Below are 27925 nucleotides of genomic sequence, written 5' to 3'. Positions count from 1 at the left end.
AACTCTGCCATGAATGTGTGTGCTTGTTTATCCTGCTCTTATCCAGCATGCAAAATAGAGCTAATTCATGGGAAAGAATTCATTCTTTCATTTGTCCCAGCTGTGTCCTTGGAATGGTTGGTTATAAAGCACATTCTCTGCCAGCTGTCTGCATCTACGGAGACTGCTTCTTAATAGCTGTGCTTAACTGGTACATCTCTGCTGTATAAATTGCCCTCAAGAGAGTAATATTTAGTAATGTTTTGCATTCTTTGATAGAAGAATGTCATTCTTCAAAGGAACAGGTTAGGAGAAAGTGCAAATTGTTTGAGTCAGAGTCCAAAGTCTGTCTGTCTGTCTGTCTGTCTGTCTGTCTGTCTGTCTCTCTCTCTCTCTCTCTCTCTCTCTCTCTCTCTCTCTCTCTCTCTCTCTCTCTGGCCCAATCCCAATTCTATTTTATTCCCCTTTGGCCAAATGTAGGCATACAACATTAATTTAATTGATCTTTTAATCATATGAAATGAAACCACCTTTTTCTCAAACAAAGTGCTGCACAACAGAGCTTTACTCTTAAAATTAAAGCGTGTAAGAAAAATTGTGATTATTCCTTAAAAAATGAAGTTTTTATAATAACTTATTATTATTATTAGTTTTAGTATTATTATTACATTGAGACGTTGCTAAATTCTACTACAACTGTAATATATTTCGGTCACAATTTCCGAACTTTTATTTTGACAGGTTGCCGTGAAGACCTTTGTTTCCGTGTGTTTATAGGGGCTTTCGCACCGCGTAGTTCTAGGAACTAGCCACCAGGGTGGTTTCCCGAGAACTAATGTTTCCCTTAGGAACATTTTCCTGGGGCCTGTTTCAATAAGGAGGTTCAACCAACTCTGAGTTAAAACTTGAACTCTGAGTTGACTTACCCTGAGATGGGAAACTCTGAGTTTTTGGTTTCAGAACAGCTGAAATTAGTTAGTTCAATCAACTCTGAGTTGACTGACTCTGAGTTAAGCGCGTGCACCACAACTATAAAAAGCCATTATCAATGGAGCGCAGATATTATGAGTCACCATGGCAACAGCGCCAGACAAAAAGAGGTCTTCATATTTCTCACCAGCAGAACTGGATGTGCTTCTGCAAGCATATGGAGAGTACGAACATTATTTCGTTTATAAGTTATAAGTTTACATTTTAATTACTGTTATACAGTGATGGGTGTAATTAATTACCAAGTAATAAATACTGTAATTTAATTAAAGGGATTACTCTTAATTCTTCTGTAATTTAAAGTTAAATCTGATGTAATTGTATTAGACTATAGAACAATTCTGTATAGGCTATTTAACATACATTTTTAAAAGGTATATTTTTAATGTAACCTTCTCCCTCTACACACTTTGGTCAATTCAAGAATAATTCATGCAATTGTATTTTGTTTATTTGAAAGCATTAAAAGTGCAGTTTCTTGTCCCTCCTTGTATTGTTCAAGTGTTTAAGGTTGACGTGGGATTTAGTAATTAGTAATAAGTAGACCAATAATTTCTAAAGATAGTCATTACATTAATCTAATTACACTGCTGAAGATGTCATTTGTAGTTAGTAATACAAGTAACTTACCCAACTGTTATAATATCAGAGGTGAAACTGGAAGAACAGTATGTTATTCAACCTAATTTTAATTTTCATGTATAGGTGCAATCCTGCAGGCATTAAAAGAACATGGCAGCAGCTGAAAATTAAATATAAAAACATAATTCAATCAAGTAAGGCTTGAGCATATCATAGGTGTAGGCTACCTGACTTTACAAACATTTGAGATATTAAATAACTAAAGCATCGAGTGTCTAGCAGTGCAGCAGCATTTTTGGCTGAGGGAATTCCTGGACGGACTTCAGAGCCAGTCCCAAAGATCCAAGGGCCTTCATAAAATGTAAGAGGTTTACATATGTGTTATTTTTTATATAGGCTATTTTTGATATTTCCATTTATTTTACTTTGGGTTAGGATTTTTGTTGGTCCCAACAGATTCTGATGGTAATATCTGTCTTTTGGAGCCTCCTGTCCCAACAGAACCCCAGGCAGTTGTAAGTCGCCTACTCAATACACCAGAAATTATGACAAATAGTGTTATAAAGTTATACTCAATCAAATGCTCATCTTCACAGGATGATGGGGGTAAAGAGTTTCTGCTGCCACAGAGAGGCCTATAGAGGTAATGTTAATATTATGTGTCTACACATCACACAATCTACACATTCTGATTATTTCACATTTTTATCTGGAGTAGCCTATAGAATCTAAGTTTAAATCTAAGTATAAACGGGTATTCTTATCTCTCCCCCTCCCGCCCCCAGAGTGTGGAAGAACAGCAGGAGGACAGTCCATCAACTTCTGGTGCACAGATGAACACAGTTCAGTGATTCTCAGTAAATGCCACAGTTTAATTCTGTAGAATTTGTTTAGAACTACATTATGTAACTCTAATCTACTACTGTATTTTCAGTTGCCAGTTAAGGAGTTATATAGACTTCATCTTATGAAAAAATAAATAAAAAAAACAGCAGTAAAAATAGCAATATTTTATTTATTAATAAAAGATTCATTTTATTAATAAAAATGTACTGAAAGAATGAATGAGGTGTTTAAACACCACTTCCTCTTTAAAAAGGGGAGGAGACCGATAGAAACTCTGGGTTTACCGAAGAAAACCTGCTCCCGACCAGGTTAGGTTCACAGAGTAAGTTACCATGGTAACTGACTCTGAGTATAAGTTACCTCTCTTTCAGAAACGGGCTTGACTTACTCTGCTTTCTCAGGTTTAACATACCTCCCATTCTGAAACAGAAAACTCAGAGTTTCCCTCATTTCAGGGTTAACATACTCAGAGTTTTCACTTAACCTCCTTTCTGAAACAGGCCCCTGGTTGCATTCGCACCGCCAGTAGGAACTCTGAAGTGACGTAAGCCGCGCTTGTTGTTGTGACTTTTATTTTGTCGGCGCTGAGAACACCAAAGTCTGAGCACACAATGCTCGCATTCTCTGTGTTAGTTTACGTTATTAGATAGAACTGTTAGAAAGACAGTATATGAAATGTATTAGCGTATGCCATGTGGTTGATGTCCAGTGTTGCTAGCTGAGCAGAAATACATAATCATGTTTGGCTTGGTCCCCTCAAAGTTACGTTGGATTTTCTGCTTGGTGTAAAGGTTAAGAGGCCCATCTATCACTGTTTTCCATGTCCGTAGAGTTCGTTTCTGGAGGAAATATATAGTCTATAATCTGTGTGTTTACACAGCTTTTTTATTTTAAATGGCGGGTGCTGGTGTTTCTCGTGCGTTCGGCCAATCAGCATAACGTCACTGGTAGTTCCTATAGTGCTGGTTTACCCTACTCTGAAGTAAGAGCTAAATTAGTCCCTCCAAATGGAGTTACTAGAACTAAAATTGTTCCTAGTTCCTGCGGTGTGAACATGCCAAAATCCGGGTACTTCTGCCAATAGTTCTAAGTATGAATAGGTTCCTCCTGTGCGAAAGTCCCTTATGATATGACTAGTTTTTCTTAAATGAAACTGTAAAATGCGGTTGAACTTAAGTGACTCAGAGCGGCTCTGGAGATCTCATATAGATGGTACTCAACCAGAATATGCCTATTACCACCGCGGCAAAACTACCGCGGCAAAAATAAACCAGTCGCATTTAAAAGTCAGTCGCGAAATGACCGCCAGGTGGCGCAAAGGGATATTGTACGGAGCCCCTAAAGGGACGTGGTGGTGGAAAACATTTTAGGATGGGAGAAATTTTTTTTTCAAAACTTTTGCGTTCCCCCGAGAAACTTTGCGTTCCCACGCAAAACTTTTGCGTTCCCTCGCAAAGTTATTTGCGTTCCCACGCAAAACTTTTGCGTTCCCTCGCAAAGATATTTGCGTTCCCACGCAAAACCTGTTTTGAGCTCGGACAGACACTTCCTGTTTAATGTCCCGCTGGCAGTGTTTCAGAGCGTTTCATGGAGCGTTTCATAGTGTTTGAACTTGTGCTGCGTTCCAGTCCACTTTTAGACATGCACTTGCGAACTTCCCTAAGCACTTCCCCTCGGGGGAATCCCTGCCGCCATTTTGAAGTGCGTTCCACTTCGTGAAGTGGACGAGGGAAGTTTAGATGGACAGACCCTCGTTCCCTCGATTTTGACCGAGGGAGCGAGTCTACTTCATATGTACACTTCAGGCACCTATATGTACCACAATGCAGTACGATTGTGACGTCACCACAGATCTCGTTTTATCACCACCACAACAGACAACTCTATGATATATTATATATATATTTTTATTTAAAACAACCCAAACACACATATAAACATTTGGATGCTGCATTAAACAAATTCTTAAAGGAAAAAAAATGTAAATAATAAATCAACTACATGATTCCAAGTGATCAAGGGCTTAGGACGTTCCAATTCAGCCCATTGCAGTTTCCGCCAGTAGTGGGCACTCGCAATGACGTAGCCTACATCCGAGTGAACGAGACGGAGGGAAGTTAGCAAGTGAAGGGCATGACAACTTTGGACTGGAACGCAGCCCTGGACTCAAATATAAAGAAATGCGGTCAGTGCTTAACTCAAGGAGTTCAGTGAAATTGGCAATATTCATAGGCTATTCGAACTTCCCGGATTAATATTCTTGAGCTAAACGTTGTTAAAACACAAACGACACCTATTTACAATCACAGTAACCTAGACAACGAGCTACAACCCAATTATCATCAAAACAAGCTTTTATATAGGCTAAATATGAGCTGGCGGCTGAGAGACAAGTCCAAAGGGACCGTCTGCAAAGTGCAATATAACCCAAAAAACGACTACAGCATCAACTCATAGTCAAAAATACAAAAATAGTCATTAACTTAAATGTTACAAACTGTAGTGCCACCCAATTCAGTTTACACATCAATTGTGACCCACTGGTCATACTACACTGCTTTTGCACATTTTATATTATGAAAAATATTCAATAACTTCACTGTAACACACCAAATTTAGTTCACACATCACTGCTCTAATGTTGGTTATAGGCCTACAAGACTTAGTTTGGGAAGTAATTGCACATAAAAAATAAGTAGGGCTATTATTTACACAAATTATATTGGTAGGCTACTGTACGCAGCTTTTGCATTATATTTGCTTACTGAATTTGATGGCATTACACTGTATAACAGTGTGAAGTTATTTAATATTTTTTTTCTAAAAAGGGTGAAGTTATTGATTTTATTTAATAATAAATAAGAATAAAAATTATGAATTTTTATCAAACTAAGTAATGTAGTATAACCAGCAGGAGAGCAAAGATGTGTGAACTGAATTTGGTGACAGTACAGTGCGTCAAAGTGAAGCTATTGAATATGTTTAATAATATAAAATGTGCAGAAGGCTTTTGGGATTTGCACTTTACAGACGGCCCCTTATTCGGACTTGTCTCTCATTCGTCTGGTTAGAGACAAATTAATATTATAAAGCTCGTTTTGATGAGAATTGGGTTGTAGCTCGTTGTCTAGGTTACTGTGATTGTAAATAGGTGTCATTTTTGTTTTAACAACGTTTAGCTCAAGATTAGGGAAGTTCAAATAGCCTATGTGAATATTGGCAACTTCACTGAACTCCTTGAGTTAAGCACTGACCGCATTTCTTTATATTTGAGTCCAAGTGCAAACACTATGAAACGCTCCATTAACGTACGGAGCTCTGAAACACTGCCAGTGGGACATTAAACAGGAAGTGTCTGTCCGAGTTCAAAACAGGTTTTGCGTGGGAACGCAAATATATTTGCGAGGGAACGCAAACATCTTTGCGAGGGAACGCAAAAGTTTTGCGTGGGAACGCAAAAAACTTTGCGAGGGAACGCAAAGTTTCTCGGGGGAACGCAAACATTTTGCGAGGGAACGCAAAAGATTTGGAAAAAAAAAATTCTCCCAACCTAAAATTTTTTCCACCACCATGTCCCTTTAGGGGCTCCGTAATATTGTGCAAAACAGCAGCAATTGCTGCATTTTTTTTCAATTGCCTTAAGTGGGGTTAATGTCAATTTACAGTAAGGATGAAATACTACAACTATGGTAAACGGAATAGAACATTTTAGGCCAGAAAAATAGAATAACAAATTAAAAATAGAGACGATAACAAAACCTATATTTCATATTGTAGGCCTAGACGTCGGTGGGCGACAAGCCTATTCCCCGGGGAGCAGTGCGACGAAACACACACGCACACGCACACGTACACGTTTACGTTTACGTTTGGGCACTACGCAACGAGTGAAGTCATGGCCGAGTGGTAGAACTTACGTTTCGATCATTTAGATGACACGGGTTGAAATCCCGAACCAACTTGGACTATTGCAATTTTTATATTAGCCTATTAATGCATTTTATTATTGATGCAGAGAGATTTGTCTAGTTCTAAAACTCACCATATTTAAACCATAATTTTTTGCTTATAAATAAATTTACCATGCATTTCCATTTTACACTAAGGAACAAATATTATGCAATGACTTTACATCTGTAGCCTGTAATAATTCCATTCGTAATTTCAAAAGCAGTTCTGTTATATATATATATATATTTATATATATATAATGCTACTTCACCAATAAACCATATAAAATATATAAAATACAGATATGCAACAGGCGCGTTTAAACGACAAACAATAAAATCAGAACCAGTATTCGGTTACGTTCATGGTTCCAGTGGCAGTAATGCATGCACGGCTTTTCAAATTGTCACAAAGCGGTTTGAGATTGTTTTGAATGAAATATTGAAGTTTATAATGAAGTGTTTTGGCACACCACGACGAGTGGCGCTATGCATTGTTCTAAAGCCAGGTTTTATTCTGGCATGTTGAATTAGTGTTCGACAAACGCGGCGGCGCGTTCATTTGGATTTATTTTACTCTTACAGCTAAAATAAATTAATAGAGTAGAGTATAGCCTACATCGTTCAAAACTGTAAACTTTTATTCATATTAGGTTAACGACAAGTTTGTCTGTCGTCTCTGTCTCCGGGAACTGCGTGTCACAAAAATTAACCGAAAGCCACTTGCCTCAGCTCAGTCACTATTCAAAATCGGCTATGTCTAAAGCCTGATTATGTAATCCATATGAAACCGAGAGGTACAGAGGATCTACTCAAACATGTTTAGCTATCATGTGAGCGCTTCCCAATGAGGAAAGGACAAGGAAAGGGTGAAAATCTCGCTCTAATTAAATCTAGGCTAAATCGGCCTGAATTAAATTGTAACAACAGATCTAATAAATGTATTTGTCAATGTTGCGATATTGTTTCATTTAAGTTTATAATTATTCTATACATTTTTTTTTGTTTAACAGCAGCACGAAGCACTGTGGTTCGAGATTTAGATTAAAAAATAAAAACTTTATTCACAAATCGCACGCTGGTTGTAAGGATTCAAAGATCACTGTGGAATTTAATATTGAGTTGAACATTTTGTTCATGACAACAAATGAACATGATGCGTTTGAAGGTTGTATTTAGTTTTGCTTGGAAAAAGCTGGCCCAAACTGAAGTACCGTTTTAATTCTTCAATTATTTAAATAATTAAATATTTAGTAATAAACATATGACAGAAATATTACTACATAGCCTAAATTATTTAGTTCCTTCATTATCAATACTTTAATAGCCTATTGCTAATGTCTAGAATAGCGATTTAAGTGTGAATTGCAAACTCTTTATTTTAAGTCAGTCTCAAACTAGCCTGTGGGGGGGTTGGAGAAGGCAGTAGTTGCTTTATCGTGGGGGTGCAGGACAATAGGTGTTAATGTTCCGTCTTTCATATGGAGAGTGTCGGATAGCCAGCCTGATGAGCAGGCAAAGGCAAAATTATTTTAAAGCTACACTGTGTGATATTTTCCCCCATCTAGCGGTGAAATTGTATATGACTACCCAGTGAATATTAGTTTCTGTTCCTTTCAATTTCGAGGGCGTTTTAACTCCTACGGTGGCCGTATTATTCCAAGATTAACATGGTTTCCAGTTCGACTTCGTCCAATTGCGCCTTTAAAACTATCACCTGTGATCCGTCGCAGCACAGATTTATGTTACAAGGTAAACAATACTTTTTCACCATTGACGTGAGGAAAAGTAACGCAAGTTATACTAGAAGTCGTTCTGGCGTTATGCACAACCATGCTATGGTTAGACAAGCAACTATAAAACTTCGAATTTACACAAATAGGCTGAATTACCTGTCGAGAAGAAAGCAGGCAACTTCGGCGTCCGTTTTAAAATCTTTGCTCCTCATGAGCTCTTTCCATCTGGGAAAAGTTACTCCAGTATTGACTTTGGTCTTGCTGATTTGCCTGTCGCGTTGAAGTTTTAATTCTCTCTTTCGCTTCCTTGGCGACTCTGCTACATGTCCTCGAAAATAGGCGTGATCCTCCATCAGCAATCTTTCAAATCTGCCGGCAGTCGCGAGTAATCTCCACCTCGCATTCGTCTCTGTGTCACTGAGTGTAAAGCGCTAAAGGCGAAGCTTGAATTTACAGGTATGTCCCTCTTTGGCTAATGTAGTTTCAAGATGGAGGGGCAACATGGCGACCGGCATTCGAACCCCTCACCCGCATGTACTTTCAATGGCAGATTATAAACTTATGAGAATACTTTATTACTTGAAATAAGTAAATATACATTAATGAGCACATATATTTTTGAAAGAACTAAGTGTTTTTTGTTAAGAATCAACAAAAAAAATTACACAGTGTAGCTTTAAGGATAAATCTCAAAATCTCCAAAAGTCCATATGTAGACCCTATCTTATTAAATTATAAATATTGTAGTTTTATTGATTGTATAAAGGTTTTCCACACACAATTTCAATTTAGCAGATACAGAGCTCTTTAATTCGCGATCAACCTCGTTTTATTGTAAGGTGAATTCAGCAAGGCATGCTGTGTCTTTGAAGCAACAAACTTTAAACTTGGCACAATGCAGTCAGGCAAGTACCGTTCTCCTGGCAACCGCCAAACCCAGACTCGTCCATTGGATTGCCAGACAGAAAAGTATGATTCGTCACTCCAGAGAACACATCTCCACTGCCCTAGAGTCCAGTGGTGGTGTGCTTTACACCACTGCATCCGACACTTCGCATTGCACTTGGTGATGTAAGGCTTGGATGCAGCTGTTCGGCCATGGAAACCCATTCCATGAAGCTGTCTACGCATTGTTCTTGAGCTAATCTGAAGTCCACATGAAGTTTGGAGGTCTGTAGCTATTGACTCTGAAGAAAGTTGGCGACTTCTGGGCACTGTGCATGTGCTGACCCCGCTCTGGGATTTTACGTGGCCTACCACTTCGTGGCTGAGTTGCTGTTGTTCTCAATTGCTTCCACTTTGTTATAATACCACTAACAGTTGAACGTGGAATATTTAGTAGTGAGGACATTTCACAAATGGACTTATTGCAAAGTTACACCGGGCTTTGCTATGTAACCGGTGGCGCTGCTCTGTTGCGACCCGGGCTACCTCGTGCTGCTGTCTTGTGTTTGTTTTTATTATTTATTTATTTATTATAATTTTTTATTTTTTACACTGCTCAATCTGGGCACACGATGTACACGATGCTGTTTTTATTAAGAGGACTGATGCTGACTTTAGCCGTATGGCTGATTACATGCGATTCCATGCTGGTGAATCAGGACTTGTTGATGTCGGAGGCGGTTCTGTGCTATACCCGTGACCAACTTTTACTGCTCCAGCCTAGTCACACACTCGCCCCCCAGCTACCGAGGGAATTACAGGCGAGAACAGTGGGGGAAAGTCGTCGGATACGGACGCGGAAGAGGGGAAAACGTGGCGGTGTAAGGCAGAGATTACGGAGAAGGGCAGAAAGACCACCACTACCCTCAATGCTTCTCTGCAACACCCGCTCCCTGAGAAGCAAAGTTGAGGAGCTTAGAGTCAATACCAGAGTTCGACATGAGTACCGGGATTCATGCCTGCTTGTGTTCACGGAGACATGGTTACGAGAGGACGTGCCGGACTCGTTCGTTGCCCTGGAAGGCTTCTCTCTGGTACGCTCTGATAGGAACAACAACTCAGGCAAGAGCAAAGGGGGCGGTATTTATGTTTACGTTAACCAAAAGTGGTGCTCGCAATTCTCCGTGAGAGAGCGGCTCTGTAACTCCGACACAGAACTGGTATGTGTAAGCCTTAGGCCTTTTTATCTTCCACGTGAATTCGGAAACATTTTAATATGTACTGTTTATATTCCACCTAATGGGAATGCTGCAAACGCAGCTAAACTTACAGCAGACTGTGTTCATAGACAATTAAGTCGTACCCCTGAAGCACCTTGTTTCATTTTAGGGGATTTTAATCATTGTAAACTTGATGCTGTGTTGCCTGGATTCCATCAATATGTGGACTGTAATACGGGAGGCAAAAACATCTTGGACAAATGTTATGGGAATGTTAAGAATGCCTATACAGCTAAGGTTAAATCGCCATTAGGCTCCTCTGATCATAATGCTGTCCATTTAATTCCGACATATAAGTCCATGCTTAAGAGTAGCATGCGCAGCGCAAAAACACTACGCGAACCAACTAGTGGCCCAGAGAGAAGGAAATGAATAGTGGAATAAAGTCGTTATTTTTGTTTGTTTTTGCGCACAAAAAGTATTCTCGTCTCTCTGGGCCACTAGTTGGTTCGCGTAGTGTTTTTGCGCTGCGCGTCACACACATGACCAGCGTCGGCCAATAGTGAGCCTACGTGGTGACATGTAACACAGACGCGCTGCGCAAAAACACTTACGAGGCCCAGAGAGAAGGAAATGAATAGTGGAATAAAGTCGTTATTTTTGTTTGTTTTTGCGCACAAAAAGTATTCTCGTCGCTTGATATACTTAAGATTGAGCCACTGTAGTCACTTGGACTATATTAACGATCTCTTTAATAACTTTTCTGGGCCAGCAAGTTTGGGCCACCTAGCAGCCTACGGAGAAGTTATCAGCTCTCAGATTTCATCAAAAATATCTTAATTTGTGTTCCGAAGATGAACGAAGGTCTTACGCGGTTGGAACAACATGAGGGTGAGTAATTACTGACAGAATTTTCATTTTTGGGTGAACTAACCCTTTAAGTTCTCAGATGATACTGCAATTTTAGGTTTACTGAAAAAGACAGAGGACTTGTCTGAATATCTTTCAGAGATTGAACAGTTTGTGAATTGGTGTGAGTATAACCACCTAGCTCTGAATGTCAATAAGACAAATGAAATGGTGTTCGACCCTAGAGGAGTTGGTGATCACAGGCCTGTGATTATCCACAATGAAACCATCATACAGGTCCCTTCACATAAATATCTTGGTGTCTCTTTTGATAATTTACTGACATGGAATATCCATGTAGATAATCTTTGCAGTAGATTACAACAACGGTTGCACTTTTTACGGCGTCTTAGACTTTATGGTGTGGATCAAAGGTTTATGATAATTTTTTATCAGGCAGTCTTCGAGAGTTTAATTAGATATAGCATTATAGTCTGGTTTGGTAATCTGTCCGTAGCACGTAGAACTAAACTGTTACGGATGATCCACACTGCTTGGAAAATTATTGGAGTGAAAGAACAGACATCATTGCAGACTCTCTATGAACAGGCTACTTTAACGCAAGCTAAAAAGATTGTGTGCGATCCGTCGCATATCCTGTACACAGAGTACGAGTTGCTGCCTTCTGGGAGGAGGTTTAGAGTTCCTCGCTGCAGATTGAACAGATTCAAAAACTCATTTATCCCAGTGTCTGTAAAGATGTTAAATAGTGGCAGTATGGAGCTGTAACTTATGCAATTTATATGATTAATATTGTCTGGTTTGTTAATTTGTTGTATGTTAATTGTATACTGACGGCAGCATGGGTGATGGCCCAAGACAAATTTCCCTTCGTGGGACAATAAAGTTTTACTTACTTACTTAAAGGTGGCAACTTATCACGGTACCACGCTTGAATTCATTGAGCTCCTGAGAGCGACCCATTCTTTCACAAATGTTTGTAGAAGCAGTTTGCCTAGGTGCTTGATTTTAAACAACTGTGGCCATGGAAGTGATTGGAACACCTGAATTCAATGATTTGGAGGGGTCTCCCAATACTTTTGGCAATATAGTGTAGTTGAAGAAGATGGGCAATACTGCGTGTTTGCGTCCCACTTCATCAGGTGTTGTCTCCCTAGTATCGTGAATACGAAGTAGTAATATACTCTTTCTGTATTCACATATGGAGGAGATACAAGTGCAGTTAAGGACAATGGGTGTTACAATGTTCAAAAATAAAAAGGATGAAGGTCAGCGAGTTCTGAGTGTCTTTATTTGTTTCTCTCTCTAAAAACAAAACAAAAGCAAACCAAAATAATACTCCTACGCGTTCAACTCAACACGGTCCTTTTAAGCAACATAAAATATGTCCTCAGGGTTTCCTCCATTCTGAGGACTGCAGGCTCTATTTATCCCGTCTCTCCGCCATTTACTGGAATTAGAAACAGCTGTTAATCAATTGCACTTGACCCACTTCTCACCGCTCATCTTTGCACTCTCTCAACCATGCCCCCCTCGCATCAATGGGCAATACCGTGTTTAAGATGGTATGCTCAGCGAGACTCGCATACAATCGATAGGTAGACTCAAAGGAGGATGATGGGCAATACCGCTTCTCGCATCTCACTCCTTCATCGGTTGCCGTTCTAATGTTGTAGGCTTGTGCCGAATTTGCATATTGCTAATAGGTCAATGTAGATGAAGATGGCCAATATTGCTTCTCACATCCCACTTCTTCATCAATTGCCTCTTTAGTATTGTGGATAGGATATTTGCCCTTGAACTAGAATCACATTCATCTGAATCCAGGGGAACAATACCGTATTTATACTGCACTTTCCTTATGAGTAGAAGGGGAGTCTCTATCCGACCCATGAAAGTTCATGGGTTGCATTATTGTGCTTCCCCTGTCAGGGTGGTAAAAGAGCAGGAATCAGTTGAGTGGAGGTAGGGATCTGGCAGTGGTAGCAGAAATTAGTGGTGGGACTGTTGATACCGGGGCTCTGATGCTCCGATGATTTTTTCAAAGCACTATTGTATCACACGCTGTACTGATGCTTGAATCGAAATGACAGTACCACGTGATTGATTGATGTTTGAAGCTTCGAACGTCATGCAGTATCGGAAGGTCGGAACAGCTGGTTTGAAAAAAATTGCCGCTTCGCGACCCCATCTGGTGTTTTAAAAGGGAAATGATTATCGAGGAGGAATTATTTATTTAAAGGGCCCCTATTATGGATTTTTGAAAATGACCTTTCATGTAGTGTGTAACATAGCTCTAAATGAATGAAAACATCCTGCAAAGTTTTAAATCTGAAAGTGCACCGTATATAAAGTTATTGTCTTTCAAAAGTAAGAGTCGACTCTGAGACAATTAAATGAATCGTTTTTCAAATGAGTCATAACATCGTTGTGACGTCAAGACATTAGTATAACATTAGAAACATTAGTATATTGCCCGCCCACTTATTGCACGCAGACACCAGGGAAAACTTGAACCTCAAACCAACAGCTGATTCCTGTTGATAGCATCATGTCGAGAAGACGGCGCTGTGCTCTATAATGTGAAGGTAAAGCCAGTTTTTTATTCACTGCCCAAGGACGAGCATGTGAAGAATTAGTGGTTAAAATTCATCTTTACCACGATATCACAGCAGTATAATCCTAAACTTTTGCTGTGTTCCCTTTATTTTACTGATGACTGCTTCTCAAATCTTGGAGTTCAATGCAGGATTCGCAAACCGTTTTTACTCTTGGAAGATGGTGTTCAAATAATGTAGTTTTGAGTTTTATATTGTGTAGGTCTCCTGCTAACTGGCTAACTCACGTTATCACTGTCTTACTGAAATACTTCTGCTAATCAGTTGTGGACCACTATTACCTATAACTGTGTCTATTAATGCAGATTGTCAGTCATTCACACTACTTTGAGGAAATATTTGTTTTACCAACGTTTATGTTACATCAGATCATTCACTCTAGAGCTCGGCTAATGTATACATGCACTGTTGTTGATACAGTTTCCACGTATTCACCGCAATATATTAGAAAAATACTCGGTAAATAAATTAGTAATAGTACAAGTAAAATAATCGGTTTGTTGATGGACATGCACTTGTTAATGCTGATGATGAGGAATTACAGTTGCAACATCTCATTCAATGTACCTCAAACTGAGTAGTGTATCACTGAGAAACACTGAGCCCTGCTCGAGTCGTCCTTGTGATGGAGGTTCGGGTTGAATGAATAGTTCTTCCAATGTTTCGTCATCGGACTCTCGCTCGCATTGATATGGTCAAATCGACGTCATTGTTCGTTACTGTGTTTAGTTTACAGTGTAGGGAAGCCACAGGACAGCTGACGTTGTGGCAATGGGCGTTTTTGTTTTTGACACGCTGTACATGGTAGGCCAATCATAACAGACTGAGTTGTCTGCCTAATCAGAGCAGAGTAGTTCGCGGAAAGGAGGAATTTATAGAGATTGATTGATTGAGATCTCACAAGTCGTTTGAGAATCAATGAAAATGTGATGATGTGCAAATGTATATTATGAGGAAATTAAACAGTTTTTTTACCTTTGATGCATGTAAACATGTTGTAGGAGACTCCACAACAACATTAGGAAACTTTAAAATAGCATAATAGGGGCCCTTTAAATGATTTAACACTATACTTCCCTATAAAAAACTTTAAAAAAAGAGAACAACCAAAATATTTTTTTAACTACTCAATTATTCATCAATTAATTATGATCACATACTTGTATATTTTATATTATTGTTCTGCCCTTCAGGCATTTAAGTTTCATTTTTATGCTTTTAATTTGGTATATTTTCAGTTTCATGCAGACTCTTATTTTGACGTTTGTTAACTGAGCTAAAACAGGAAGTAGGAAACACATAAGAAACGCAATAGAAACGGCAGACTGGTTAAAAAATGCAGACAGTCATTTCATCAGAGAAAATTCATCTTGCCCGTTGATTCCCCGGCAGAAGCATCGCTTGTTTGTATATAATCTTTGTTCTGACTAAGTTAACTTTTAAGCATTTGATTTTGTGCTGTAAAAGTAATGTTCATGAAAGCTATGTGGCTTAGCTAATTACAGTATTTTGCTGTTTGTTTTCTAATTTCACTCTCTCATTTCTCATCACTCATCTCATATGTATGGATTCAGTACAATGTGAAGAAAATAAATCTGCATACAAAGAATTCCGGATTTCTTCATGTTCATGAATAGAGAGAGTTTAGCTCACTGTTTAGTTGGAGTTGTTACACCTCAGCGAGAACAGTACAGTGAAAAAGCGTAGCCTAATCCAGCTGTAGTTTTCAACGTCTTGAGAAGCAGAGTTACAATTAGGAAAAGCAAAGCTGGAAGCCGAACTAGGCGCCCTTGAACTTCAAAGAGAGGCAGCCGCAGCTATCGCCCAAGCCGAGGCATTAGAAGCAGCCGAACTAGATCTAGAAGGTTCAATCAAGACCGATGTATCTTCTCAAACAAATTTACAAAATGAAATTGTAACACGCACTAATGAATATGTTGAAGCACAAGCTGAACACAACGTACCACGAACTCAACCATCTGCCCATGCAACATTACCTGAGGCAACATTCTCAGAAGGGAGCTACGTCACATGGAATCCTCCAGCAGAACGCAACTTACAGTTAGTGGATGGGCAAGAAGAGGTTGAAACCCATGCCAGAGAAGAAGGTTACCTCACAGGATTGGCCTACCTGGATACTGCCAGAGGCATTGGGCCCATCGTGGAGAAACTCCCTCATGGGCTACAGGAGAAATGGCTCTTGAAGAAAGAAAGAGCATTCTCAAGGAGAATGGAATTTGTTTCAAGTGCTGCATATCAGCTAGTCATCTTGCAAGAGACTGTAAAGCAGCAGTAAAGTGCCTGGAGTGCGACAGCGAACGACATCATGCTGCTATGCATCCAGGTCCACCACCTCAAGTCTACAGAAGGCCTACACCCCCACCAGACAATGGCGGGAAGGAAGAGGAACATGCTAGTGACAGCACAGCCATCTCCTCACACTGCACCCAGGTATGTGGTCCAGATCGTACAGCAAGATCCTGCTCGAAGATCTGTCTGGTACGAATATACCCTCAAGGTCAACGTGAAAAGGCAATCAACATGTACGTTATTTTGGATGATCAAAGTAACCGTTCACTGGTGCGTTCAGATTTCTTCGAGCTTTTCAACATCAAGGGCCAACCATTCCCTTATGCACTGAAGACTTGTGCAGGATTGGTTGAGACATCAGGCAGAAAGGCAGAGGGTTTCCAGGTCGAATCGCTTGATGGGCAGACTAGCCTATTGCTACCACCGTTAATTGAGTGTAATGACATTCTCATTGATCGCTCTGAAATACCGACGCCTGATGCAGCCCGTCACCATCCACACCTACGAAGTGTAGCAGCACACATACCAGAACTCGACCCCAAGGCGGAAATCCTCCTCTTGCTAGGCAGAGACATTGTGAGAGTCCATAAAGTCCGACAGCAAGTGAGCGGACCTCACAACGCCCCCTTTGCACAAAGACTGGATTTGGGATGGGTCTTGGTAGGAGACGTGTGCCTAGGAAATGCACACAAACCAGCTGTGAGTGCATTCAAGACAAGTGTGCTGGAGAATGGCCGACCCTCTATTCTCAGACCATGTAAAGGCTTCATGAAGCTGACTGAAGATGTGTCCCATGGCAAGGAGAAGAAGAACAAACCACACAAGGCATCGTTGGAGGCCCTTGGACTACATGTCTTCAGCGAGACTGAGTCCGACAACAAACCCGCCCAGTCCATGGAGGACACAATCTTTTTGGAAATCATGGACCAAGAAATGTATAGAGACACGTCAAACAACTGGGTCGCTCCTCTCCCCTTTAGAGTTCCCCGTCAACGCTTGTCCAACAACCGCGAACAGGTGTTCTCTCGCTTTGCCTCTCTGGAGAAAACGCTGCAGAGAAAAACTGAGATGAGAGACCAGTTTCTAGAATTCATGAAGAAAATATTTGACAACAGACATGCAGAAGTGGCTCCTCCACTGGAGGAGAATGAAGAGTGTTGGTACCTGCTTACTTTCGGAGTTTACCACCCGCAAAAGCCTGGAAGCATCCGCGTGGTGTTTGACTCCAGCGCAAAGTACTTCGGCACATCTCTAAATGGTGTTCTTCTGTCAGGCCCAGACCTCAATAACTCACTCATTGGGGTGCTGATCCGCTTCCGCAAGGAACAGGTAGCAGTGATCGCTGACATACAGCAGATGTTCCACTGCTTTCTTGTCCGCAAAGACCACAGGAACTACCTGAGGTTTTTGTGGTACAGAGACAATGACATGTCTAAGGACATTATCGACTACAGGATGAGGGTCCATGTTTCCGGCAACAGTCCGTAACCATCCATAGCCATCTACGGACTAAGGAGAGCCATCCATGAAGGTGCACACAAATACGGAGAAGACACGGTCCAGTTTGTTGAACATAATTTTTATGTAGATGATGGGCTCATCAGTGTGCCAACTGAAGCTGAAGCCATCAGTCTGCTACAGAGAACGCAGACCTCTCTCAGTGAATCGAACCTGAGGCTTCACAAGTTTGCCTCAAACAGTGAAGCTGTCCTTCAGGCCTTTGCACCAGAGGACAGAGCAGTTCTGAAAGACCTTGACCTAAGTGGTGAAGCTACACCAGTGCAACGCAGTTTGGGACTGCTGTGGGAGACAACGACAGACACTTTCACATTCACAGTCTCAGAGCACAAGAAACCCTTCACTCGCAGGGGAGTTCTGTCAACAGTGAATAGTGTCTTCGATCCTTTAGGCATGGTCGCACCGGTGATTATTGAAGGCAAAAGTCTCTTGAGGGAACTCAGTATCAACACATGTGACTGGGATGCTCCTCTTCCAGAACAAAAGTTGAAGAAATGGGAAGCATGGCGTGAGTCACTCCATGACTTAAGTAAGCTGCATATCCCACGTTCATACTGTGGGAATGCAAATTTATTAAAATGTTTAATTTAGGTTTACATTGAATTTAGCATGTTAAGGTTAGGTATAAATTATGATTATCAGAGTTTTCTAGCAAAAGACTCTGGTCAGTCTTGTTTTACTGAAACTCTTGGAGTTTGTGTTTTAGCAAGAAAGTCCAGCCAGTCCTGTACTCGGGTCTCAGTGTTTGAATAGATATGCTGAGTGGATTAGGGTGGGCAATGCTCTCAGTCTAAAACCGGTTCCTAAACCTGTCTTTTTCGGTTCCTGCCACTAAATGTATATAAACTGTAAGAGAACATTCACGTCAGACTTTGGTGACTGCAGCTACCGACAGCTCGTGATTTCAATAAAGAATCCTGCTGAAGAAACAACCAAGTCTCCTGGTCTTTCGATTCTAAGTTCACAACAATACACAGCAACGTCACTTTCCAATGCTGTACACACAGAGCTATGTGTGTTCTCCGACGCGTCCACAAAAGCCATTGGAGTTGTGGCATATCTCAGGACCATTCAAGCTGAGGGACAAGTCGAAGTAGGATTAATTTTAGGGAAGGCTAAGCTGGCACCACAGTCCGAACCTACCATTCCTCGGTTGGAATTGTGTGCCGCAGTACTAGCCATGGAAGTCGCCGAACTCATCCAAGATGAACTGGACCTGAAGCTGGATGAGATCAAGTTCTATTGTGACAGCAAGGTTGTGCTTGGATACATTTACAATCAGACAAAACTCTTCTACGTCTACGTTCACAATCGAGTCCGACGAATTCGTCAATCCACAAGACCTAACCAATGGTTCTACGTCAACACAGAGGACAACCCGGCTGACCACGCATCCAGGTCAGTTCCTGCGTCCCAACTGACAAAGACTATGTGGTTCACTGGACAAGCCTTTTTACACAAACCAAATCCATCTGACACAGAGACAAGCTGGACGTTTGAACTTGTCAACCAAGAATCAGACTTAGAAATACGACCTGAAGTGAGTAGTTTTCTTACTCAGACTCAAAACCGAGGCCTTACCACCACGAGGTTTCAGCGCTTTTCATGTATGCGCTCCCTCACCAGGGCTATTGCCCTACTCATCCATATAGCCGGCGCTTACAGACACAACAAGTCCAGTGAATGTAAAGGATGGCATCACTGCAACCTCCCACGTACTCCGGATGAGTTGTCTCAGGCGAGACACATCATCATCAGAGCAGCACAGGAAGATGTTTATGCAAAAGAGCTCGCAGTTCTTGAGCTTGGACAAGCTGTAACCAAGGACAGTTCTCTTCACAAGCTCAGACCTGTTCTTGAAGGTGATCTGATTTGTGTTGGTGGCAGATTAAAACACGCTGACTTGAGCCCTCAGGAAAGAAAACCCATCATCTTGCCCAAGACCAGCCACGTTTCTCTGCTGTTGGTGCGACAGTATCATGAAGAGGTAAAGCATCAAGGCCGCCACTTCACAGAAGGGGCCCTGAGAGCAGCAGGCTTCTGGATCATAGGTGGAAAACGGCTTATTGCCTCTGTCTTGCACAAATGTGTAGTGTGCCGAAAGTTACGCCGAAGAACAGAGGAACAACTTATGGCAGACTTGCCTCCAGAACGCTTGCACACATGTCCACCCTTCACCTATGTAGGAGTGGATGTGTTTGGACCATGGCAAATCGTCTCCAGGCGTACACGAGGTGGACAGGCCCAAAGTAAAAGATGGGCGATGCTCTTCTGCTGTATGAGCTCCCGAGCTGTGCACATTGAGATCATCAACTCCCTAGACACGTCCAGTTACATCAGAGATGCATTGAGACGGTTCTTTGCCATACGGGGACCTGCAAAGCAGATAAGATCGGACTGCGGAACAAACTTTGTGGCTGCTGCAAAGGAACTGGGATTAAGCCAACAACAACCTGACTTCAAAGTGCAGAACTTCTTGAGTCAACAAGGGTGCTCATGGGTGTTTAATCCTCCTCATGCGTCCCATATGGGAGGATCATGGGAACGTATGATAGGCCTATCAAGACGGATCCTCGATGCAATCCTGCTTCAAGAGAACATCCAACTTACCCACGACGTCCTGTGCACACTCATGATGGAAGTGACTGCGATAATCAATGGCAGGCCTCTCGTTCCAGTCTCCACTGATCCAGAGTCACCGTTCATATTGTCTCCTGCAATGATACTTACCCAGAAGGTTGGGGTTGCCCCACCGCACGGAGACTTCACAGACAAGGATCTTCTCAGCAGACAATGGAAACAAGTCCAAGCTCTCGCTGACAGATTCTGGCGTCGCTGGCGTCAGGAGTTCCTCCCCACCCTGCAAGTCCGCCAGAAATGGAGAGATTCTCAACGGGACCTGAAAGAAGGGGACATTGTGCTCCTGAAGGACAGTCAAGCTGCACGTAACGCGTGGCCTATGGCAAGGATCACAGCTGTCTTCCCTGGGAGAGACAGCAAAGTAAGGAAGGTGGAGCTCAGGACATCAGATCAAGGTTCTGTGAAGGTGTTCTTGAGACCAGTGTCAGAAGTAGTTCTTCTTCTGCCCAAAGATTGATGATTCAGAGACATTTGATAGTTAATAGTGACCTTTAAGGTCAGACGGGGAGTGTTCTGCCCTTCAGGCATTTAAGTTAAATTTTTATGCTTTTAATTTGGTATATTTTCAGTTTCATGCAGACTCTTATTTTGACGTTTGTTAACTGAGCTAAAACAGGAAGTAGGAAACACACATAAGAAACGCAATAGAAACGGCAGACTGGTTAAAAAATGCAGACAGTCATTTCATCAGAGAAAATTCATCTTGCCCGTTGATTCCCCGGCAGAAGCATCGCTTGTATGTATATAATATTTGTTCTGACTAAGTTAACTTTTAAGCATTTGATTTTGTGCTGTAAAAGTAATGTTCATAAAAGCTATGTGGCTTAGCTAATTACAGTATTTTGCTGTTTGTTTTCTAGTTTCACTCTCTCATTTCTCATCACTCATCTCATATGTATGGATTCAGTACAATGTGAAGAAAATAAATCTGCATACAAAGAATTTCGGATTTCTTCATGTTCATGAATAGAGAGTGTTTAGCTCACTGTTTAGTTGGAGTTGTTACACCTCAGCGAGAACAGTACAATTATTGATCAAAATGTGAATCCGTTGACCGGGCTTACACATGACATGAGTTGTGGTCTCATTGACACAAAGTAATTTAGATGAGATTAGATCAGAAGATATAACTGTTTTATATATGACGCTTTATATAGAGCTTTGTTTGGTCACATGCTTTTTCTGATCTGTGGTGATTTGTTAGTATTAATTTGTTAGTATTAATAGTATAAATCTGAGTATTCATTTCTTGTTGTTTATTTAATTTTCTTGTTGTTTCCTTTCTCTTCTACACAACTTTTCATCTGATCTTTCCGTTTTCAAATCCCTACTATTACTAACATACGTAAATCAAATGTCACACGCCCTCTCCACTAACTTCACTTTCTCATACACCCCTCGCCTGACTGGTAGGGGTGGAGGTACTGGTCTGCTCATCTCAAACGATTGGAATTTTGATAATTTACCACCTCTGTGTGACAACAGCTCATTTGAATCACATTCAGTTACCATCACTAGCCCTATTAAAATCCATTTTGTAGTTGTATATCATCCCCCAGGTCAGCTTGGCAGTTTCTTGGAGGAGCTTGATGTGCTACTCTCATCCTTCCCTTAGAAAGGTACTCCTCTCATTCTTGTTCTTGAAATAGTTCTTGGAGACTTCAACATCCACCTAGAAAAACCTCAGGCTGCTGATTTCCACACTCTGCTTGCCTCATTCGACCTCAAACGAGTATCTACTGCGTCTACTCACAAATCAGATAACAAATTGGACCTTATTTACTCCACTGACCATACACTGGTCACTCCACTGCACACCTCAGATTACTTCCTCCTCACCATCAACCTCAACCTGCCTCAGAACACAACACACACTCCTCCACAGGTCACCTTTCGGCGAAACCTACGCTCACTCTCACCCTCTCGCCTATCCTCTTTGGTCTCATCCACACTTCCTCCACCTGATCAGCTCTCAACACTAGATACTAACAATGCAACTGATACTCTTTTCTCCACTTTAACATCCTGCTTGGACATATTCCACACCCTCTGCCCCCTGGTTATCTGATGTTCTTCGTGAACATCGTTCTAAACTCAGGGGTGCAGAGAGGAAGCGGCGCAAATCGAAAGATCCTACTGACCTTGGCCTTTATCAATCCCTCCTCTATTCCTTCTCTGCTAAAATCTCTACTGCTAAAATGACTTACTATCACAACAAAATTAACTATTCTTCTGACACTCGCATGCTTTTCAAAACCTTCTCCTCTCTTCTCAACCCTCCTCCTCCTCCTCCTCCTCCTCCTCCTCCTTCTTCATCAACCCTAACAGCTGACGATTTTGCCACATTCTTCATAAATAAAACAACCACCATCAGCGGCCAATTTACCAATCCAAAAACTGACACACACATTTTACCAGCTAACACACACATTCTACCCTCCTTCTCTCTACTTTCAGAGGCAGAAGTCTCCAAACTCCTCCTTTCCAATCGCCCTACCACCTGTCTGCTTGATCCTATTCCCACTAACCTACTTCAAGCCATTTCATCCTCAGTTGTACCCGCACTCACACACATCATAAACACCTCTCTTCACACTGGTACCTTTCCCACAGCATTTAAGCAAGCTCGGGTAACCCCACTGCTCAAGAAACCCACTCTAAATCCAGAACATCTGGAAAATGACAGACTTATAGAGATTATAATCTCTTCTTCCATTCGTTGTGAAAATACTTGAACGAGTTGTTTTCAACCAGATTCTTCTTTCCTTACACAGAACAACCTCTTGGACAACAATCCTCAAACGCTTCAGAAAGCCTCGGTTTCCCATCACTAGCAGAAATCCTTTTGTGGCAGGTGGGCAGGAAAGATCCAAAATGGAACAGCACAGGAACAACAGGAAGGACTGGATCAGGTAGCCAAAGCAGACAGGGGAGTTAAATAAAAGGGGAGAGATAAAAAAATAAAATAAAAAAAACTAGCCAGATGGCAGTTGAAAAACAAGGCTAGAAGAACAGGGGGTAAAACAAACAAAATAAAGAAATAACCACAACTAGAACACTTAAGAGATCACGATAACAAAAGAGGTTCAATCTGGCACAGGACAGAAAACGAGGGAAACATAAAGGGTGACAAAATGAACTAAAACAGGTGTGAGCCATATTGAGGTAACAATAGACAACAGATCACATGGCATGACAACACAATCATCATGTGTCAGCCATGTGGTCCAGACAAAAAAAAAAAGGACACAGGTGTGTTTGATTAGGGTTGGAGATAAACTGTGCAGGACAGTCAATCGGCAGGAGCAGGATTGGGCACCCCTGCCCTAGCTGATCAGACCGGCAACCTTAACATCCCCATGTGTTCACAGGTGAATGGATAGAACAAAAGAGGAGGTTTGGTAGGACCCACCACTGTATACTTATATTTAGGATTATATTTAGGCATTGGAAGTATTGGTTAAAACTGGGTTTCATAGAAAGTTTAAACTTTTCCTTCAGAAGGCCATTTCATTCTGACAGTGAAGGAGTCTGTGACTGGTTGCTAACCTTTTTCTTTGTTCCCTCATTTTATATCTACATTCTAGATTTATTAATAAAACTGCGTTTGCTTTTTAAAGTCTAGAGTGAATACTTTTCTCAGCTTCCATCATATTCTTGCTTTCTCTACATAAAAGTGATCCTGGTATAGTGAGGAATTTGTTTGTGCTTAGGCTGCAATAAATGGATGGAACAAAGAAACAACCGTTCTTGTTCTATAGCTGTCCATAGTCTGTAAACAACATCAGACTTGCTATCATTATTGTTTTTTATCAGACTTGTATCTCTCAAACAGAAGTCAAGACCCATTCACAGCAAGGACGATGACTATAACAATAACTATAAAGTTTTAATATTCTTTCTAATTCTTTGAGAATAGGGAAGTCCACACCAATGCAATTCTGGATGCAGCCAGACAATCAGAATCAACACAACTTTAAAGAGCTTGAGCATTAAAAGAGGCAGACAACATTACTGCGTCAAACGCTTATAATAAACATCATGTGTCACCTTTCATTTAACTATTTTGCAGCATTTGTTTCCAAGCAACAGCATCCCTTCCTTCATAATCCAGCTTGCATAATTCCACATCAGACCTCACCGACCTGTGCCACCACCATGGAGCTCATTCTGTATGATTGAGTCTGATGAATAGCTGATTTGCTCGAAACATCAAATCATAGCATTTTAGTATTATAGTATTTTATTTATTTACTTATTTATTTTTTGTGTGGGAGAAACAGTGTGCTGACTTTGTCTTGCATTTTTATGCATCCTGTATGAATGATAGTTCTCTTACGAGAGGTCTCTCGTACTGCGTAAGTATCTTACACTAGGGGAAAATCCCTTTTCTGCGAGATATTGAAGCCAAAAAATTATCCTTAATTTTGTATTATTGTAAAACGCGTTGCGGCAGCATACAGACATAGGCAAGATGGCTCGTGTGCCTATTGGCTGTTCTGCGGCAACTGCAGCAGCCTATCGAGCGAGGCGTCAGACCCAATGAGGGTGCTTCGCGCCCACTGCGTCACGTCCCGCCAAAACGGGCGTGGCTTAGGCCTGTAAATACAGCTCGCAGGCAGCTGATATCTGATTTTTCATCTCTTCAGCGAAGCACATGCATCGCTGGATCCGGAGAGAAGCCGCTCCGTCTGAGGAAGCACTTGCAGCGGGACGAGTCGTCACTGAAGTCGCTGGCCGCGCCGCCTTCAATCGCCTTCCTGCTGCGCTATCCGGCGCCTATATCCTTTACACTCTCTGTTGTGTGTGTGTTCGCCGCCGCGACACACACTGTCTAAAAGAGCTTGCGTCTTTTTAAAGATGCCTTCCTGCGGCTCGTGCAGAGCCACACTCAGCGACGGGGACCGCCACGTTATCTGCGTTTCCTGCCTGGGTGAGGATCATGCAGCTCTCGCGCTCGCTGACGGCGGCTGCCATCACTGCGAGCTACTGCCTATGGCGACTCTGAGGACTCGCCTGGCATATTTCACTGAGACTGCACCTCCGCCCGCTGTAGTGCCGCGCCGTAAAAAGCGCCGTGCTCAACGGGTCCCGGAACCTTCCCCCACCCGTCAAAGCTCGCCGGTTCGCCCGCCAGCTTCACCGGCTTCGTCAGTGTCTCTTCCTGACGGACAGCGGCCGCCGTCTGCCGCCGCTTCCGTCGATGACGCTGATGAAAAAGCCGCGTTGGGGGAGGATGATTCTTGCTCTCTCCTGGCATCGGGCAGTGAGGATTGGGCGAGCTCTGTGGATCTCGCGCCCTCTGTCCGCGCATTGTCAGGCAAAAGAGCTAGCATCGAGTCAGAGCTGATGCGCGTACTCGCACAGGCCGCGGCGAGCCTCGGCCTCGAGTGGTCTACGCCTGAACAGCCTGCTCACAACCGACTGGATGGATATTTTCTTCCTGGGGAGCGCACTTCGCCTGCGTCCAGACCAGCGCCCTTTCTTCCTGAGTTACACGAAGAAGTCGCTAAGTCTTGGAACGCCCCCTTCTCAGCTAGAATGCGCTCTTCTGTTTCGCTAGCATTCTCCGCTGTTGACGATGCTAAAAACAGAGGTTACCATTCGCTGCTGCTGGTCGAAGAAGCGATAGCAGCCCACCTATGCCCGCCCTCCGCTGGACGGCGCGCTAAGCTGGCTCTGCCTTCAAAAGCTTGCCGCATGACGTCAACCCTGCTCGGTCGCGCTTTCTCCGCCGCTGGGCAGGCTGCGTCAGCGCTGCATACTATGGCCACACTGCAAATTTTCCAGGCCGATCTCCTCCGAAAGCTGGACGAGAAAGGACCAAATGCAATTTGCGTGCCAGACTTGAGAAGTGCTCCTCGCTCTCTGCGCTACTAAGTCTGCTGCTCAGGCCATAGGACGGAGCATGGCCTCTCTCACTGTGACTGAGAGACACCTATGGCTAACGCTCTCTGAGATGTCTGAGTCTGAGCGCGCCGCGTTCCTCGACGCTCCGCTTTCTCCCGCTGGCCTCTTCGGAACTTCCGTCAAAGATTTCGCGGAAAGATTCGCCGAGGTACAGAAAGCGTCACAGGCTATGAAGCACTTCCTGCCGAAGCGCTCCAGTTCTGCAGCAGGCCGTGCGAAACCGTCTGCTCAGAGCTCACAGCCTCAGCTTCCGCCCACCGCCGCCACTTCGCAGCGCCGACAGGCCCGAAGCGCGAGACCGCGCTCTCGCTCATCTGGCCGCCGCCCTGCCCCGCGTGGGCCGTGGCCCAGGATTGCGGTAAAGCCCGAGGCCCCGAAGTCATCCTAGCACACCTAGGGAAACGACAGTGTTCAAGTCCCGCTGCGGCCGGACTTCCACCAAAACTCATCGCTCGTTCAGTTCCAAGAAATGTGACTGTTCCAGTGTATTTCGCAGTCAACAAGCCGGTTCCACTTCCCGCTTGCCTGCACACAAATGCCGTTTTCACGGCTACCCAGATAAATCCCACAAAGAGTGTATTTTCTGGTGTCCCGGCCACGGCCGATGGTGTTATGAGTGTAGACAAAATGCCCACTGCCCAGTGCCCATTCCTACACACAAGCACAGCCCGTCACACAGGGCTCGCGCACATAAAATCGACCCAGTTCGATTGCGCATTAAACGTAGCAGATGTGCCCACTGCCCAGTGCCCACAATCACTACGTCCTGCATGTCTCAAGGTTTCTGTAAAAACAAAACCAACGTGCATTCGCTCTGCTCAGGCGGACAATGCTCTCGGTGTGGTAAATGTGCCCGCTATCCCGCGCCCACATCCACACATAGACATGACAAGTCCTACGGGACTCGCCCAGCCCTCCCCCTCTCGGTTAACCACCGCAGAGGAGCCGAGCGCGGGCAATCTGCCCGCTGTTATCAGCGCGCCCTCTGCCTCGAATGTCATAAGCGCGACGCTTGTGTTACAGCACACCGAAGCCCCTCTGTCACTTCGCATTCAACCCCTAGCCATTCATGCAGATGCATGGGCGAGGCTACCCGGGGTTTCGAAGTGGGTGCTAGACATTATAAAAAGAGGCTATTCGCTACAGTTTCGCCGACGCCCTCGTCGCTATGCGACGCGCGTCGAGACCACGGTAAAAACAGAAGTAGCACACCTACTTCGAGCCGAAATTTTGAAACTATTGAGCAAAGGGGCCATAGAGCCGTTATCTCAAGCTCAGAGCGAAGGAGGGCTATACAGCAGATACTTCCTGGTACCGAAAAAAGACGGGGGTCTTTCAGACCCATACTAGATCTAAGGCAACTGAACAGAGTGCTTGCAAAGCGACAGTTCAGAATGCTCACGACCAGAAAAATCCTCGCGTAGATTCGCAGAGGAGATTGGTTTGTGTCAATAGATCTGAAAGACGCGTATTTTCAAATACAGATAGCGTCACGTCACAGGCGATATTTGAGATTCGCCTTCGAGGGCCAGGCATATGTCCTATGACACAGTCCTACCGTTCGGCTTGTCCCTAGCACCCCGTACGTTTACGATGTGCATGGACGCAGCGCTCGCACCCCTCAGGCTACAGGGCATGCGAGTATTGAACTACTTGGATGATTGGCTGATTCTAGCTCAATCTCACTCGGTGCTCATAGAGCACAGGACCATTTTACTCGATCACCTCGAGAATCTGGGTCTCGGAGTCAATTGGGCGAAGAGTTCTCTGTCCCCCAGACAGATAATATCTTTTCTAGGCACAGAACTGGACTCGCTGTCTATGATAGCGCGACTGTCACCACAGCGCGTACTAGACATTCAGCGCGCAGC

The 27925-nt window shown here is 42.9% G+C and overlaps 2 protein-coding genes across 2 annotated transcripts in view; both read left to right on the top strand.

The window, feature by feature from the left end:
* The window catches only part of gpm6ba (glycoprotein M6Ba), a 101001-nt gene that overhangs the window by 666 nt on the left and 72410 nt on the right, over positions 1-27925 (top strand). The window lies entirely within an intron of this gene.
* LOC309494994 (uncharacterized protein) lies at positions 18475-21086 on the top strand. The gene is made up of 2 exons (XM_082164512.1): positions 18475-20880; positions 21005-21086. Exon 1 carries the CDS (start codon positions 18685-18687, stop codon positions 20599-20601), a length of 1917 nt encoding a protein of 638 aa, XP_082020638.1. The 5' UTR covers positions 18475-18684; the 3' UTR covers positions 20602-20880; positions 21005-21086.

This window comes from Leuciscus leuciscus (genome assembly GCF_965113295.1).
Source record: "Leuciscus leuciscus genome assembly, chromosome: 3".
Classification (NCBI taxonomy): Eukaryota; Metazoa; Chordata; class Actinopteri; order Cypriniformes; family Leuciscidae; genus Leuciscus; species Leuciscus leuciscus.
The sequence above is the reverse complement of the archived record's forward strand: the minus strand, read 5'-3'. Positions and strand labels throughout refer to the sequence as shown.